The 18,141-nt window shown below is 37.3% G+C and overlaps 2 protein-coding genes across 4 annotated transcripts in view; one reads left to right on the plus strand and one right to left on the minus strand.

Moving 5' to 3' along the window:
* Positions 1-5,539: 5,539 nt before the first annotated feature.
* Positions 5,540-18,141, minus strand: part of LOC134822461 (proteoglycan 4-like) — a 108,187-nt gene continuing 95,585 nt past the window's right edge. For all 3 annotated transcript variants that reach the window (XM_063833558.1, XM_063833559.1, XM_063833560.1), the window contains 11 exons: positions 17,235-17,351; positions 16,535-16,684; positions 15,825-15,920; positions 14,512-14,627; positions 12,942-13,855; positions 12,534-12,748; positions 10,542-10,686; positions 10,310-10,390; positions 9,738-9,847; positions 8,304-8,403; positions 5,540-6,786 (listed from right to left, as the gene is read on the minus strand). In XM_063833558.1, the coding sequence (XP_063689628.1) occupies positions 6,344-6,786; positions 8,304-8,403; positions 9,738-9,847; positions 10,310-10,390; positions 10,542-10,686; positions 12,534-12,748; positions 12,942-13,855; positions 14,512-14,627; positions 15,825-15,920; positions 16,535-16,684; positions 17,235-17,351 (2,487 nt within the window). In that variant the 3' untranslated portion in view covers positions 5,540-6,343. The remainder of the gene's footprint in view (positions 6,787-8,303; positions 8,404-9,737; positions 9,848-10,309; positions 10,391-10,541; positions 10,687-12,533; positions 12,749-12,941; positions 13,856-14,511; positions 14,628-15,824; positions 15,921-16,534; positions 16,685-17,234; positions 17,352-18,141) is intronic.
* Positions 7,961-18,141, plus strand: part of LOC134822463 (cilia- and flagella-associated protein 68-like) — a 50,222-nt gene continuing 40,041 nt past the window's right edge. The window contains exon 1 of the mRNA XM_063833561.1: positions 7,961-7,966. The gene's annotated coding sequence lies outside the window, so the exon portion shown is untranslated. The remainder of the gene's footprint in view (positions 7,967-18,141) is intronic.

An 18,141-nucleotide genomic window follows, 5' to 3' on the forward strand; every position in this document is an offset into this window, starting at 1 on the left:
AAAATTGTATCGTACACTTTATCAACGCATAGACCACGACCGTGTCCCTTTCCAGTTTCCCCTCCAAGTTCCAACTTGTAAGTTGTAGGCTCTTTGTATTACATTATTAGCTTTGCTGAGCGATGAATATAGCAACAGCTCCGCATGCTCGACCTATTGATACTTTATCTATCTGCTAACTTTTTATCAATGCAAAGCATCATTGATCATAGGGACATCAGCTACTTAGACTTGATAACCGAAGGAGTTGGACTTTCTGTTCCATTTGTTCCGCGGAACAATATCTGACGAAAGTCGATTATCTTGAGATCCTACTGATAAATTTTCTTTAAACTTTCCAGATAGTTGTATGGCTATGAGACGGATATTCTGTGCGATTTTGGGCGAATTTCTATGTGCCAAACCTGATATATGACTTCAAACACAAGAAAATATCTCAAAATGGCGGTTTCTAGCGGAACGCAGGCACATATTTCGAGATCCTACTGATAAATTTTCTTTAAACTTTCCAGATAGTTGTATGGCTGTGAGACGGATATTATGTGCGATTTTGGGCGAATTTCTATGTGCCAAACCTGAGATATGACTTCAAACACAAGAAAATATCTCAAAATGGCGGTTTCTAGCGGAACGCAGGCACATATTTCGAGATCCTACTGATACATTTTCTTTAAACTTTTCAGATAGTTGTATGGCTATGAGACGGATATTATGTGCGATTTTGGGCGAATTTCTATGTGCCAAACCTGAGATATGACTTCAAACACAAGAAAATATCTCAAATTGGCGCGTTCTAGCGGAACGCAGGCACATATTTCGAGATCCTACTGATGAATTTTCTTCAAATTTTCCAGATAGTTGTATGGCTATGAGACAGATAATCTGAGCAAGTTTAGGCGAATTTCTATGTGCCAAAATTGAGATATGACTTCAAACTCATGAAAACATCTCAAATTGGCGGTTTCGGAACGATATTTGACGAAAGTCGATTATTTTGAGATCCTACTGATAAATTTTCTTTAAACTTTCCAGATAGTTGTATGGCTATGAGACAGATAATCTGAGCAAGTTTGGGCGAATTTCTATGTGCCAAACTTGAGATATGACTTCAAACACAAGAAAATATCTCAAAATGGCGGTTTCTAGCGGAACGCAGGCACATATTTCGAGATCCTACTGATAAATTTTCTTTAAACTTTCCAGATAGTTGTATGGCTGTGAGACGGATATTATGTGCGATTTTGGGCGAATTTCTATGTGCCAAACCTGAGATATGACTTCAAACACAAGAAAATATCTCAAATTGGCGCGTTCTAGCGGAACGCAGGCACATATTTCGAGATCCTACTGATAAATTTTCTTCAAATTTTCCAGATAGTTGTATGGCTATGAGACAGATAATCTGAGCAAGTTTGGGCGAATTTCTATGTGCCAAAATTGAGATATGACTTCAAACTCATGAAAACATCTCAAATTGGCGGTTTCGGAACGATATTTGACGAAAGTCGATTATTTTGAGATCCTACTGATAAATTTTCTTTAAACTTTCCAGATAGTTGTATGGCTATGAGACAGATAATCTGAGCAAGTTTGGGCGAATTTCTATGTGCCAAACTTGAGATATGACTTCAAACACAAGAAAATATCTCAAAATGGCGGTTTCTAGCGGAACGCAGGCACATATTTCGAGATCCTACTGATAAATTTTCTTCAAATTTTCCAGATAGTAGTATGGCTATGAGACAGATAATCTGAGCAAGTTTGGGCGAATTTCTATGTGCCAAAATTGAGATATGACTTCAAACTCATGAAAACATCTCAAATTGGCGGTTTCGGAACGATATTTGACGAAAGTCGATTATTTTGAGATCCTACTGATAAATTTTCTTTAAACTTTCCAGATAGTTGTATGGCTATGATACAGATAATCTGAGCAAGTTTGGGCGAATTTCTATGTGCCAAACTTGAGATATGACTTCAAACACAAGAAAATATCTCAAAATGGCGGTTTCTAGCGGAACGCAGGCACATATTTCGAGATCCTACTGATAAATTTTCTTTAAACTTTCCAGATAGTTGTATGGCTATATATATTATTCAAAGTGCAAGTCGAAGAATTTTTGAAAATCATGATCTTAATTTAAAATTCTTACTTAAATCAATTCTCGTCCAATACTTTGCAGAGAGGGCATCTAAGAGAGTAACAGGACGGTCGCAATATCAATTTAGGGCTGTTGCATTGAGTAGTCGTCTGAAAGAAACTTATTTAAAACAAGTACCTATTATTTTAAACAAATAAATGTCCCCAAATGATGCTGTCGTCCTTTACAACACTGTATTTTGCAAGACACCTTGGCTTTTATTTCTTACCGCACTCCATTTTATGTCGAAGTTCTCTACCTTTCTATGACACTGTACTAACCTTTATTATACCTACATGTATTGTATGGTCTCTGCTTCTTTTTAGTTTAGTGTGGTTTAAAATAAAAGATGTTTTAATTTTGTCTTGGTCTTATATTAATATTACGTTATAATCTTGTTCATTTCTACACATTTGCTCACATCACTCACAGTCAGCCGCTCTGACATGGTTAACCACCTTCCTTGTGTTGTTGGTTAATCATACGAGCGGGATATAAATACCTCATTTCATTTCATTTCATTTCAAATTATAATCTTATATTCAGATTTCGGATCACGTGTCCGCAATATTCAATCTATACCATGTCCCACGATATTAGGATGTAAAAAAGAAGTAAAAAGTTTTTAACCTGAATGTACCACGAAGGAGACAAGGGAACGATACGATTGAAAGACCTGCTGTTGAGAATAATGTTAGCGTTACGTAAAAACTGGCAGTCATCTGTTTTTAGATGCTGAATCCATTCTGACAGTTAAAGTTGCATTTTCTATTTAATGATACGTGGTCACCCTCACCGTAATACTCCACTCATTACTTATTACATTAATACTTGTTGGAGAAAGAAGATCTTCGAGCATAACTGTTCAAGGTCTATTAAGCTCTATTATGTTATGTGCCATCCTTGGTAACACTCTAAACCACCGATTTGTAGATTTTAATATTTGGGGCATAAGAATTCAACGAAACTCGCACAGATTGTTCCTATTATAGCCATGTAACTATCTGGAAAGTTTTAAGAAAATCTATCGGTCAGATCTTGAAATATATGCCTGCATCCTGCAGAAACCGCCAATTTGAGATATTTTCTTTGTTTGAAATCATATCTCAAGTTTGGCACTTAAAAGAAATTCACCCAAACTTGCTCAGATTATCCGTCTCATAGCCATACAACTATCTGGAAAGTTTAAAGAAAATTTATCAGTAGGATCTCGAAATATGTGCCTGTGTTCCGCTAGAACGCGCCAATTTGAGATATTTTCTTGTGTTTGAAGTCATATCTTAAGTTTGGCACATAGAAATTCGCCCAAACTTGCTCAGATTATCCGTCTTATAGCCATGTAACTATCTGGAAAGTTTAAAGGAAATTTATCCGTAGGATCTCGAAATATGTGCCTGTGTTCCGCTAGAACCCGCCAATTTGGAGATATTCTCTTGTGTTTGAAGTCATATCTCAAGTTTACCACATAGAAACTCACCCAAAATCGCACAGATTATCCGTCTTATAGCCATGTAACTATCTGGAAAGTTTAAAGAAAATCTATCATTCAGATCTCTAAATATATACCTGTGTTCCGCTAGAACCCGCCAATTTGGAGATATTTTCTTGTGTTTGAAGTCATATCTCCATTTTGGCATATAGAAATTCTCCCAAACTCTTACACATTATCCGTCATATAGCCATCTAACTATCTGGAAAGTTTAAAGAAAATCTATCTGTCAGATCTTGAGAAAATCAAAATTATATTCTAAGTTATTCACTAAAACACTCGATTTTCGATCTTTTTATTTGGAACAGATTTGTCGAAAGTCCTTCTGAACCGAAGGGAATTTTATGCTGTTTACGTAACGCGCGAACAAATTTACGTGATCCAAGCACAGACACCGACTATGCAAATAAAGCTGCGCGCGAGTTAAGTTAGAGCGATCCACGCGCGCACATGCCGCATGTGATGTGCGGCTACGATGACCAAGTTGTGGCGAATCGCCAATTTAATCATACGGTACACGGTATTAAAAACGATCGAAGTGAAATCGATAGCCCTTTTTCATACACGATAATCGTATTTGAAGACTCTTGTCGTATTTGAAAGGGGGGGATGGGGGGGTACCAATGGCATAAAATGGCATAAATGGCATACGTTTTATGGCATAAATGGAAATTTTTATTGGCCAATTCTCCATTTATGCCATGAATTTAGGTCTTCATATTTGACTTTCAATTCGCAAATTATTATTAGTACTTGAATAAGAGACATGTTTCATGCTTTATAACGCTTGGAATGATTGTTAAAGATTCATATGACAAATAAAGAAAATAGAAATGTATTATATCAAAAATGGCATAAATGGCATACGTTTTATGGCATAAATGGAAATTTTTATTGGCCAATTCTCCATTATGCCATTTATGCCATTGGTACCCCCCCCCCCCCCCGGGGGGATGCAACGTCAATTAATGTCAGTATTCCATAAAAACCCCAAACTGACATTGACATTAATTGACATTAATTGACATTAATTGACATTAATTGACATTAATGTGTCTTGAAATTTGAGATTATCATTATTCGATAAATATTCAAGATATTCACGTCTATGTAAGTTAGACCGGTTCAAAAAAAACAAAATGTCCTTGAATTATTATGAGTATGTTCTTATCTGTTGATCCTTAGGTTCAAAGACCACAAAAAAAAAAGTCAGCTCCCAACTCTTACATCTTCGGTCCCCACCGGCCACGCCCATATTTTATTGGTTTCTTATACAGGTAAAATATCTAGAATCGGCTTTTTTAGTATGAAGGAGTAATGTTAGCTGTTTAAGATTCGTTATTCACATATAAATGTCATGAAGGTATTTCGTTTAATGTGGGTTTTAAGTTCTGATTATGTTGAGAACCACGCCCTTGGATGGCCACGCCCATTTAAGAAAAATAAATTTCGGAAAACCGTATTATTTTAGTTTTATTGTTTAATGATCTGAATTTTTTCACATTTCACATTTCCATATGTGATAGTAGTGAATAAATTGATGATATAAACGTTCTAAAGTGCTAAAAATATGGTAGAACTACATAATCTCTGGTCGAAAAATATCGTGTCAATTAATGTCAGTATTCCAAAATTTTGCAAAACTGACATTGACATTAATTGACATTAATTGACATTAATTGACGTTGCATCCCCCCCATTTGAAAACAACTGAAGTTTTATTAAAAAACAGTTGTCGTTTTTGGATACGATAGTCTCACCACTCACGTCGCGATACCCTGATTTCTGTTACTGTTAGGCAGATCCCCAGTTACATTTCTATGTGAGGTCAAGCATAAAAAAGTCTCAGGACAATTCTCCTTTGTTCCGGGTTGAACTACGGGAAATTATTAAGAATATCAAACAACAGTTAACAACTGGAATTTAAATCTAAGCTTCAATTTACAAAATATTACAATTACAGAATGTTATTGTTAAGGCTGACTTCATAAAAATTATGTTTTTTCAATCTATCCACTGCAGTTTATGTATTGCAGAAATGAAAATGAATCATTAATCGAATAATATAAGGAACGACATATTTGTTTTCAACCTCTGCAAATATTACACGTAGTGTAATATTTGGAGACTTCATATAAGTACGTATAAATGATGAAGAAATCGAATTCCGGGAATGTAATTGTACAAATTTTAATACTGAATTCCGATACACAGAAAGTAAAAATGATAATAATATTTGCTGTAACATGTCGACAATCACATCTTAAAATCACTGTAAAACAATATAAAAATTAAAACTGATCTCGGCCTTGCTGTTTTGTCTAATATAACCATGATTGAGATACCTGCTATTAGTGCTACTTGACTGATAATTTGATTTACTGTCAACTGGGCGAGGAGTCGTTAACACTTATGACCCCTCACAGCTCCGTAAGCCAGTTTACACATATAGCTACTGTGCAGATATTATTATTGTCATAGTATACTCATAGATCCCATATCATTATCATTTTACTTTATTAATTATTGTCAGCAGTATTAGAAAGGAGGGTCGACATAAAGCTTATCTTATTGTAGATTGTAGAATCACTGTGTTCGACCAGTAATTTTGACTATCATGTGCTTGCTCTTCTGAATTCTGTAGTAACTCGTATTTCCGGCATTCAATCGAGTAAAAGAGGTCTCATCAAGAGGCCTATCTCTATTTATAGTTTCAGCTATTTGAAAACGTTAAATTTGAATACTTATCAGGGACACTGGCCGAGGAATTCATCGCTAAATAATCGCTATGAGGCTCCATCGCTAAATAGTCATCTGCAGGAGGCCGGGCCTCCATCTCAAGATAGTCCCCAGGTGGAGGAGCCATAGCCAGGTAATCATCATGAGGCTGTGATCTACCCTGATAAGATCCTAAACTTTCCATCGTTAAATATTCATCCTGGTAGTCATCCCCAGAAGTCATGGGCAGAAAGTCACTCAGAGTCATATCAATCTCACCTAGCCTCATAAACTCAGGTTGATGTGATATATCTGCAGTTATTTGGGCTTGCAATCGTCCGGACTCCACGAATATTGGGGAAGGTGCGGCTCCGGAGGTGGCTACGTAAACTGGCGAGGGGGCGGCGCCTGTAGCGTCTACATACTCCGGGTCACGACCTGTGGAGAGACAAAGAGGTTAGTTAGGGTGTAAATGTTAATAGTGATGACTTATATTTGTTAATAGTCAATACCGATTTGTTAACAATTTGTTAATAGATACGAGGGATATTTGTTGATATTTTAAATTAGTGACGCCAAATATTTGTCGTATTCGTCAATATAGCTGTGAACACGGATAACTAAGATTTGTTAATGAGGGAGGGGAACTCTATCTCGAGCCAAAAAGTCACTATTCAAGTATTCGTGCCCCAAAGACTGGATACTCTTGAGAGGATGACGATATAAACATGGCTTTTATACTTCTAGTTCCACACTTTTAGAACACTTCAAAGTTCAAAGTAACCCCTGTAGTTACCAACCACATAGTAACCACACAGTAACCACACAGTAACCACACATGAACCACACATGAACCACACAGTAACTACAAAGTTACCTCATAATAATAATCATTAGAATAGGACGGGAAAAAAAACTTCACGACCCCAAAGCTCAAATACTCGTGATTCTTAACTTTAAGCTTTTAAGAACGCGGAATTTACGACTGAGAAAATAATGCACGGACAATGTTTGACGCAGTTTCCTCATTTCCTGCCTTGTCATTTGTCGTTTGTCTACCTCTAATATTATTGTTTTCCTGAAGTGAGCAGTGACAGGCAGCACTAATTGCTAATACTAATGGTGAATACTGATATGAGCGACAACATTGCAGCTCAATGATAAGATAGATTCGTTAATAGTAGTAACAAATATCATGGTATTAAGTGATGATATGAATGCATCGTTCAGCACGTACCGCCTTCAAAACCGCCTATATTAGCGTCTTATATAAACTAGGTAAACTTTATAAACTATCTGAGTTTGGGAGTAGACCGTGGCGAATGCTAGCTGCTCCTCGTGTTCTTATCAATGCTTTGCCTTATTCCTTAATATTATGCAATACTTTATAGTGTTATGTAATGATCGTAATGGTCACAAAGATCAGAACAGGACCCAGAAGGTCAAGGTTTAGGTCCCTGGCCATTTCATGGTAAAATAAATATGTGGGACTAGCATAGTATAATATGTGGGACTAGCAGAGTATAATATAGGGCCACATGTCACATCACAGTTATTGTGAAATAGGGAGTCAGGATGCGATAGCAGTCTGGTGTCTGATACCGTCACATTTATTGCAGTGACCCCAGTAGGTTGGACCTTCTATTAATCTGCTGTTTTTGTTATGGTTATAATTGCTTATTGTTGTCAAGGCTTTAGCTGATTAAATTTTTGTCAGTTAATTTTATTGCACTATTATTTTATCATGAGGCAGTTGCAGTCGCTACAACCTACTGGTCATGTTGGAGTTTGAATGTTAATGACCATAATCAAATTGTAGACAGAATTACGATCCGTCATCAGTTCTGCAATTTAAACTATGACACTGGTGCTTTAGACATAGTTATCATTTCATCAATGGTAAATATCAATCCCACAGTCCCCCTCCAATATTACTGTTAAGATTTCATTTTTACCTGAGACCGCCAGAGTACGCGGTGGGAGAGGTCGAGAGTTTTGTTGGTTTATCTGAGCATTTGCCATCCTCGCTTCGTGCGACATCATCGGCTCGTAACCCTGGAAGTATTATCTGATGACGTCATGTCACGTGGTGTGACGTCATATCACGTGGTGTGACGTCATAATAACATTAGCTGTAAAGTTGCATCATTTACTGGTTACAGCAACCAGCAGATTATGGTATATATCTGGATTAAAGTAGCACATATTCTACTTGTAGTGATAGGTCCGATAATAATTCCCAAATCGTTAGTCTAAGATACCAGTCTCCCATTGGCCAACGCAAGTCACGTGATGTGAGTAAAGGCTGCTGATTGACTACCTCGCTAATAGTCTGCGGAGGAATTTCAAAAATTCCCGTGACACATATCCCCTCATCCCTGTCAAAGAACTGACACTAGCAGCCTTCAACCTGAATCTTCACGCCTGTCGACTCTCGAGTCTCACCCACGTGAATTGTAATCTTATCCCACTTGACATGAAATTCTTTACCACGTGACATGACTTCTTTGGCCATCACATACCGAAATATGCTGTCGCCTACATTTTTTGTACCTGAATAGCATTAGAAGAACTTGAAGGTCTATCGTTGCTAGTTTGTCACAAAGTGCCTCGGTTTTAGGACGCGAAATTAAGATATAACACATATTTTCACTTGTTGACACTCTCCAGAGCTAAAGAGAGAGAGAGAGAGAGAGAGAGAGAGAGAGAGAGAGAGAGAGAGAGAGAGAGAGAGAGAGAGAGAGAGAGAGAGAGGGGGGGAGAGAGAGAGAGAGAGAGAGAGGTTCACTAGGTTAAATCACATTTGTCTTTATCGGTTCTTAATGTTTCGAATGCCCTGGATGCAATGTTCTCACGCTTTACTGGCATTTTAAAACTTTACAGTTGACAAGTTTATTGATTTATCGAATTTTATAGTTGTCAGATATTTAGGGCTTTCCTCTATGACTGACAGATATTTTGGGGTTTTCTCCGCTTTTAATAAGTTTGCGTGTTGATTCTATATCACTGAATCAAACATTTTCTTTCGACCAAAAATGTTTGAAAATAAAATAAATCGTGTGAAGCGGTTGTTGTCATAAACTCCTCTCTACTGGCGGAGAAAAGAGAACTTATTCTGGTGATTCATCACAGAGCAGTAATTTAATGAATATTTAGTGATGAATTATTGAATTAGTCAAGCTTTTAAATTTCAACTATTAATATGTTGGCCGCAGCCGCTTTTTACAAATGACTATTAATACAACTTAACTCACCCACACTGTGCAATAAAATTAAATCGATTCACTATTCATAAGCCAGTCAACTAATTATACAACATTTACATAATAATTATATAAAATGTATGCAAATTTGTACAAATTATATTATATAATAAAATGTTAACTAACTTCTCTCTCATTGGAAGCAGCGGCTCGTTTCATCCTCTCTTCCATAGTCCCCATTGGAGTGTAACCCGGCTCGGGTACTGGTCTTCTGTTTAGTTTACCATGCCTCTCTCCTGATAAAATTAGTCAATTAGCTATTGGGTTAATTATTTAATTGGAAAATGCAAAATTATTTACTTTTGGTAAGTTGTACGGATTAGTTATTCGAATATCAGCCAATGGTGCGGGGAAGTGCGGTATTAGGTGAATAGTTCGATTCCGCACCCACCGCACTTAGATCTTTACATGTTACCTCTGACCACATTCAAAAATCCATTCAAAAATCCGAGACCCATTTACATAAATTTACATTAATACATTCGAACATATAAATATTTTCTGTAACACTAATACGAAAGTATTTATCCTACTTAGCACTAAAGCTAAAAGTTCACTCGTAACATTATCAAACACTTTCAGAAGGACAAGCTACCTTGATAAAATAGGTTAAAAATAAATTACCAGCTCTAACGGATTACTGCACTGATTAATAGCTAATTTAGAAAATTAAGAAAGCAGTTATTTTAATAATTTACCTTGAACTGAGTCCCCTCTACTTTGAAGGGCTCCTTTAACTTCTGTAACATTTTGATATCCCGGCTTAACTTTAACCATACCTGTTACATGGTAAATGAGGTTTTTGTTGACTTATTTTACGTAAAAATTACCGTAATTATCTACTCAATATTAAGATTAACAAGCTCATCATCTTTATTTACGGTCTTCTCCCGTTTAATTAAAATTATACGATTTGTTTGCTGCACTGACCTGGATTATTATTCTGTATGGTAGGATATTTGCTGTTCCCGCTCTTTATGATTGTAGTGTTTGCACTACTCTGTATAGGGTCGCTGGTTGAGCGATGTAGTTCCTCTGTAGGAGTCGGGGAGTCTGGAATGGCGTCAAATTCGTCCTGAGATGGACAAAAGTCACGTCACGTTGTGTGACGTCACGTCACGTGGTGTGACGTGATGCATAACATGCTTATTCAATCAATAGTATTGATTTGTATGACGAATGATCATTCCACTTTAATCGTTGTAATAATTATGGAAATGTAAGAACCCGGATAAGTATTAATTCAGCGGTTTTAATAAAATAAAAATTTACAAATTAGATTCCGACCAAACAAAACCTATCTTTTATGATTACTTATAACTTATTACCAGTCGATTTACGCATAGTTGGTCAGTTCGTACAAAAGTCGTACAAAATTCGTACAGTTCGGCACCTTTTTTCAGTTCGGAATTAGTTCGGGAAAAATTCGCCTCATAAATTTTCGAACTTGGATTTAACCGAAAGAACTTAAATTAACTCAGATGTCAGGCCTTTGATAGATAAGTACCTTTTCAAACGACCGGTGCTTTTAGCGAGGTTAAAATACTCTTTATTTACCATTATCACGAAATCAGATATGAGTCAAGATTTATTTTATGGTTTAAAATCATTAAGAATTTTGTTCAAAGAAAGCGACCACTAAAGATAATTTTCATTTGACGCAATATTATCGATTTTAATTGGATTTCTTTGCGATATCACTACTAAATACTAATATATCATAGAGATCAGGATTGATGCTACAGCACTCATTAAACGATTGCATTTTATAAACCAGATTTTAAAGTTATTTAATTGAATTGAAAAGCTGTTTCTAAAACAACCGTTCCATAGAAAAGTAGAAGATTAGAAAATTCAGTGCTGAACTTTTATAGATGAACGTGCAATTTAAAAGAGATCGAAAACTTTGTAAAGCAGATTATAATTACATATAGTACTCCCACTCCCGATACATCTCAACCTGTGAGAGGGTATATTCTTGCCATTAGTTTAACTGCGTCAACGTTACGATGGTCTAGACGCGATATTTTCTCCTGCGTGGTGCTATATAACGAGAATTACATAACCGAGATTTTATTTTATTTTATACTCCAAATAGTCGGCATCGGTTTGTGACTGACTTTTATACCACTGTACATCAGGGGTCGCTCCTATAATGAACTTTACCAAGGCAAGAATGCCTCCCTCCGTGACAAGTAACACTGTTCATTACATCCCAAGACTGAACATCACTGAACTTGGAAATGTTTTTGGCTGGGAAAACTATGTGCTCTATATAATCGCTGCTATTGACTTCTTCCTCGCTATAATCGGTGAGTATTATTAACGAACGAATCTAGTATATTATAACCAATATAAACTAATAATCTCAATAGATGTGTGTGTGTGTCTGTCTAGTGTATGTCTGTCTGTATAGTGCCCAAATAGTGCTGACAAAACTATGACGAAGCCAAATGATTAAGGTTTTTCAAATCGGTCGGTGGTAAGTGGTTTAAAATTCGGTAAAAATTCCTCGACAGCTTTTTAAAATTCGTACAGTTCGGCACCTTTTAAAAGTTCGTACAGTGCGTACAGGGACAAAAGGATTTCGCGATTATTTTGGCCAAAATTCGCGATACCGCGAATTTTAACAGACTAGGTATTCATTAAACTATACATAAAATTTGTCGCAAATAATGGGAAATATCGCGGTTCCGTACATGCCGCGATTTCCTTTGTCACTGAGTGCGTACTATGGTGTGATTTACGGCGAATAACTGAATAACAGGAAATTAGACATTTCAGTAAAGTAGACTTAAGTTAGATGCAATGCTAGCTGCAGTCATAATTCAAACACTTATCAAATGTTAACTATCTACTTTCCGCCTTACAATGGTTTCTCTTACAACAGAATTTAAATTTTAAACCACCAAACAAACAAACCTGCGCTTTCTTGCTCAACGTAAGGATGCCAGGTTTAGGTGGTAAAGTGGCCCCTCTATTGGGGGGAGGCAGTGTCATAGCCCCTCTGTTAGGTCCATGGTACAAGCTGCCGCCCCGTGGGGAGGTGGAGGGTCGTGAGAGGCTCATGGTTGATTCTTTGGGTGGGGTGTAGCCTTCTAGGAAGGGGTTGTGGTGTTGTCCCCCCGCTACAGTTCCTGGAACATGTTTTGTGTTATTATTGTGCCTTTGAGATTTACTTGTTACTCTACTCACAAGCCTCTTTTGAAAGATAGGTATCGATTTTCATTTTGATGCGCAAAATTGACTCCGAATTTTTTAGATCACTGTATTTGCAATTGGTCAAATCTCCAACGAGCAATGAGGAGAATTAAAATAAGGCAGACCCACCTGCTCTCTGAGGAATCCTGGGAGGGGTGAAGGGTGCCCCAACAGCAGCAGTAGTAGCTGACAAGATCCCTGCAGAAATAGTACCTCTAGGAGGAGTTAGGAGGGGTTGAGCGGTAGATCTGGTTGGGGGTGTTCTGGGAAGTAGAGGTGGAGGTACGGGTCTCTCTTCCCTAGGAGGAGGAGGTGAGGGAGTGGCTCTCACTTCTAAATACTCGTTATCAGGCGCTGACTTCCTCTCCAGACTCGGACCAAACTGGTCCCTGTGATTCATCTTAGCTCTGGTTAGAGTATTGTTGGTCACAGTACCGGACTGTTCAGCTGGAAGAACCTCCGTTAAGTGAGAGTCCCTGGTTTCTGGGGGTAGAAGTGGTACAGGACGGTTGGGTCTACACATTGTCTCAGATTGGGGTCTGGCTGGTTTAGGGTCCTCCACTGGAGGGCGGGAGGGACGTCCTAGAGTCTGTCCTCGAGAAGGGACAGGAGGTCTGTCTGTGCGAGGTGGAAGGTAGGGTTTGGGAGGGGATCGGGCGATGGGATCTGAAACTGGGACCCGGAATAATGGGTCTGATACAGAACTGAGGGGGCTGGGAGGGGTGGTTCTTGCAGGCGGGATATTGTAGTGGGGTTCTTCATATTGTGGAGGAGGCGGGGTCTCTCGCGGTGGGAGCGGCGTTGCGTGTGGAGGAGGCACGGTTTCTCGCAGTGGGGGCGGCGTTGCTCGTGGTGGCGGGGGCGTATCTCGAGATGGCGGTGGTATATTGTAGATAGCTTCCTCCTCTATTTTAACAACTTGTCCAGCGCTCTCCTTGTCGTCGATAACCAGCATTTGATAGGCGGAGTCTATGGAGTCGTGTCTGCCCATAGACATGGTAGTTGTTCTGATGTAACTGCTGTTACTCGTAGTTTCGCTCGAGCTGGGGGAATATGTCGTTAGTTAATTATTAATTATTCAAACTTAATATTATGTTTGCATATTGTTTGTCATGAATGTTAACACAGTGTGAAACAATTGTTATGAAACACCTTATTACATAACCCTATTTTATAAGAAAGTATTAAGAAGTATTGGGTCTATGTTTTAGAGCAGAAGCTGTCAGAATTTGAGCCAGGTGTCATCGTCGGATTGTAGGCTTAGATGTGGATGAGAAAAATTCCTTAGTATGTCATATCCTTACTACTTTAAAAGGTTTGCACTAATTGTTTATCACTTTTGTCAAGTTTTGCTCTAAACTTCATTAGAAATACTCAGCACCTATATAAGACAATTAATCACTAATTTATAATTGTCATATCCATACTATTGTTCTAGTTCAGTTATTGTCGTAGCCTTGGTCTTGGGTAAGATAGACGGACCCATATTATCATTAGATTTAGTCAGTTGAATTAGATGGAATTGAGATGTTGACAGTTGATATCGCTATTTTTAGAGAGTAAACGTTAGAATTTAACAGTCTGACACTAACAGTCACAAATTATCAAACAGGTCCCCAAATATTCAGTAACACATTTAAAAACGTCGCACTCAAGTCACCAAGAAGTCACTAACACGTCACTGATTTAAGTCACTTACTTGCTCAAAACGCTATTTCCAGTAGCTCGTCTGCTGTTAAGTTCCAGGCTGGATCCTAATAAATTAGGCTCTCTTTTTGGAGGAGGAGTATCGTAGAGAGGCTCCAGATCTGCTACCTGAGTAGATATTAGGGTTTACCTTTGATTAAATGGGAGATCAGCTACCTGAGTAAATATTAGACGTTAGCGTCTAATTAACAAGGGGTGGGGGACGGGGTCGGCTGCAGTTTTATCTACTGAACCTTTCCAAGAGAAGAATTGCTTCATTGTAAAATATTGTAGCTAAAAGTTAAGACCATTTTTCTGCTTTTCTGAAAACTTTACGTGACGCTTGGATCGGCTACATTCCAGTAGATACAAATCGGACTGACGAATATTTTTGTTGACGTAAAGATGCCACGCGAGGGATTGCAGAAGAGATTATATCTTTTAACATGGCGGGTTTAATAATTGTCAAGATACCTTATTAATTCTGATCTAGATTCCGAATCCAGTTAATTCTCCCAATTCGGTCATGACACCAGACTGGAACGGCCCACTAAAATATGTCTTGGAATGGTCACGTTTAATATTGTGGATACTTTCATGGTTTCATTTGCCGCAATAGAGCGTGAAAATTCATCAACAATGAATTTGTTTCATTAATTTCGATTAATATAGGGCTTTCACATAAGATTGAGAATGTATCAATGCCTTATAGATGAGCAAATATTAGATAAAAGTGACTGCTACATGACACAACGGGTATTCACAAAGCATATGTTGTTCTTTGTCCTAACAAGTGCGATACAAACTGTTATTTCTATCCCGCTCAAAAAGAGCCGAAAAAGTGTCGGGTCTCTTTCCGGCCTTTGTAGTGAGTAATTTTTAGAGTAAATATTTTGTAGTAAATACTTTCACGGTACTTCCTGCTTCTCAGGCTTTGCAGAAAATACTTTTGTAGTATCTTATCTAGGCTGTTTCTGTACTACTGAATCATCAGCATGTTACTGATGGAGATTTAGCGCGAAAATACATTACGGGACGTGCTGTACCACGTGTCTCCAAAGAATACTTGATTAGAGACACGTGACATGACTGCTTGTGCGTGCACCAAAACCTTTGACAAGACATGTACAAAATCACGTGACCAAGCGTGCAAAGTCACATGACTGCACGTGCAAAGTCCCATGATTGTGCGTGCAAAGTCACGTGACTGCACGTGCAAAGTCACGTGATTGTGCGTGACTGCACGTGCAAAGTTACATGATTGTGCGTGGCTGCACGTGCAAAGTCACTTGATTGTGCGTGACTGCACTTGATAAATCTATTTACCTGTATACCATCCACCTCAGTCGGCTCAGAGGGTTGTTTAGTACTCCTCAAGCTTGGAACGTCGTATATATCCTCAGCATCTTCTGTACTTACTGCCTGTAAAATATATATTTAATTAAAGACCAATTATGTAGTTTACAAGTTATAGGTCGCAGCTAAACATTAGGCACTCGGGTCACACGATACACCAGGTGTGAACACTTAGTCTAGTTGTGTGATCCACTATTTAACACCAGGCTATACTCTTTTAATGAAATAGAAACGTATCAATTACGCAAAAATCAGTGGCGGCTAGAATTCAGACTAGTCTCGTCACTGCAATTGGGATCTCTTTTGACACAACCCTATCGGTAATACTTGCTACTACAAAGTACAAAATACTCAGGTATTTCGGATTTCCACATTTTTGCTGCTAATTTTCCAACTCAACGTTCATTTTGTATGGAAAACTCGTCGCGAGAGAGAAAATTGGATTCACCGCTAACTCAAACAAATATAGTTGTTCAGAAAATCTATTTTGTGACTAAATATTTGTACTTTATATTTTGTCAACTCTCGATTCCCTTGTGACTAAAAAGAGACTGCGCGTTTTTGATTTAGTCGAATGAGTCATGTTAATTGTTAATTTGAGGTATCTTTCCCTGGATAAATTTATTTTAAGTTATAAAATTTAAAAAAGGTTATATTTAATTTTTAAAGTTATATCATACCTCTGGAGCAGGAGCAAGTGAGTCGTACAAGATAATTTTAGGCTTCGGTGCAATTTTAGGCTTCTGAGCGGGCAGGGATCTGATAACGTTGCTTGGAATGTCGTAGAGATCTTCATCGGGAGAGGAAATAGTTTTTGTCACTGTTTCAACCTGATGTACAGAGGGGTTTGGTGTCAAGAATCAGGTGATTGGTGATTAATTAGTTAATAAATTACTGCGAACTTGCTTTTTTACTAGTAGGCTGTGGAGCAACTTTAAATTGTTAAAAACAGTTCATGTTAAGAAAACTCAGTCAATTCTAAATTTAACTTTAATTGATAAAGAAAGTTTATATTAGTTTATATAATTATCCCAATTATGAAGTCATTGTGATGTCATTACCCTAATTATGAGTTATAGTATCAATATCAAAGAAACGACAGAGTATAATTATTCATCATGTTCTCTGTTGTTGCAACTCAGTAACTGTTAGTCAGTAGTATTTATATTGAATTGAATTAAACAATTAAATAACTTTATCTACAGTCTATATTATTATGATGCTATCTTTAAAACGTTTTTAGTTTTCAACGATGGTACATTTACTTAGATCTAAATTACTTAAAGTTAGTCATTTTTCAATGCTGAAACAACGTTGTCATGTTCAACTCATCATAATTCTTACAGTGTCAATTGAATTTACTTTTGTTCTGTCTCTCACCTGTCTGAGACTGATAGCAGGGTCTTGAGCCGGTATGTCATAAGTTGGCTCAGCAGAGTTGTTCTCATCGAACAGGTAGTCGTGATCGGCGTCGTATAACGGCGTCTTTTCATCCGCCTGAGTTAGAGTTAGAGTTAGAGTTAGAGTTAGAGTTAGAGTTAGAGTTAGAGTTAGAGTTAGAGTTAGAGTTAGAGTTAAAGTTAGAGTTAAAGTTAGAGTTAAAGTAAGAGTAAGAGTAAGAGTTAGAGTTAGAGTTAGAGTTAGAGTCTAAGTTTAAGTTTAAGTCGGAGTTAGATTGAAAGTTGTAGTTAGTATAAGTATTCAGAGTTAGAATAAAAGTTAAAGTTATGGCTAAAGTTAGGATAAGAATTGGATTATTAGATGCAGAGTCGGGATAGAGCTAGAGTTTAAGTTGGAATTAGGGTTAGCTTGTAGAAACTAGAAGTTAGATACAGTTAGAGTATCTACAATAGCTCACAGTTTTTGAGGCCTTGAAGTTTGTGAAATATTTATACCTTTGAATTTTTCTTACGTTTCTATTAGGCCTTATTAATTGGATAAAATTTGAAGCTACTCAGCATCCAATTTACAATTAAATTTTCTGGAATGCTCTCTCAAAATCTCAAATAGCTTGTTATCTACAGAAAATAATAGGAATGTGCTACCAATATATGGTTTGGCAAACAGCCCAATTTTAATTATTTTCTTCCTTTACGTGTTACTCTGTATTCCTATTAATATCTAACAGTGGTGAACACTGTTTTATTGTAGATGTTATTTAAATTTATAGTCTTTGATAGGGGACTTTATAAGGGATATAAGGAAGATAAGGGATATAAAGAAAATACTGCGTTACAATATCTTACTGTGTTACCATATCTACAAACTCTACACTAATAACAATGAC

The sequence above is a fragment of the Bolinopsis microptera genome, chromosome 10, assembly GCF_026151205.1.
Source record: "Bolinopsis microptera isolate Bmic1 chromosome 10, MBARI_Bmic_1.0, whole genome shotgun sequence".
Taxonomy (NCBI): domain Eukaryota; kingdom Metazoa; phylum Ctenophora; class Tentaculata; order Lobata; family Bolinopsidae; genus Bolinopsis; species Bolinopsis microptera.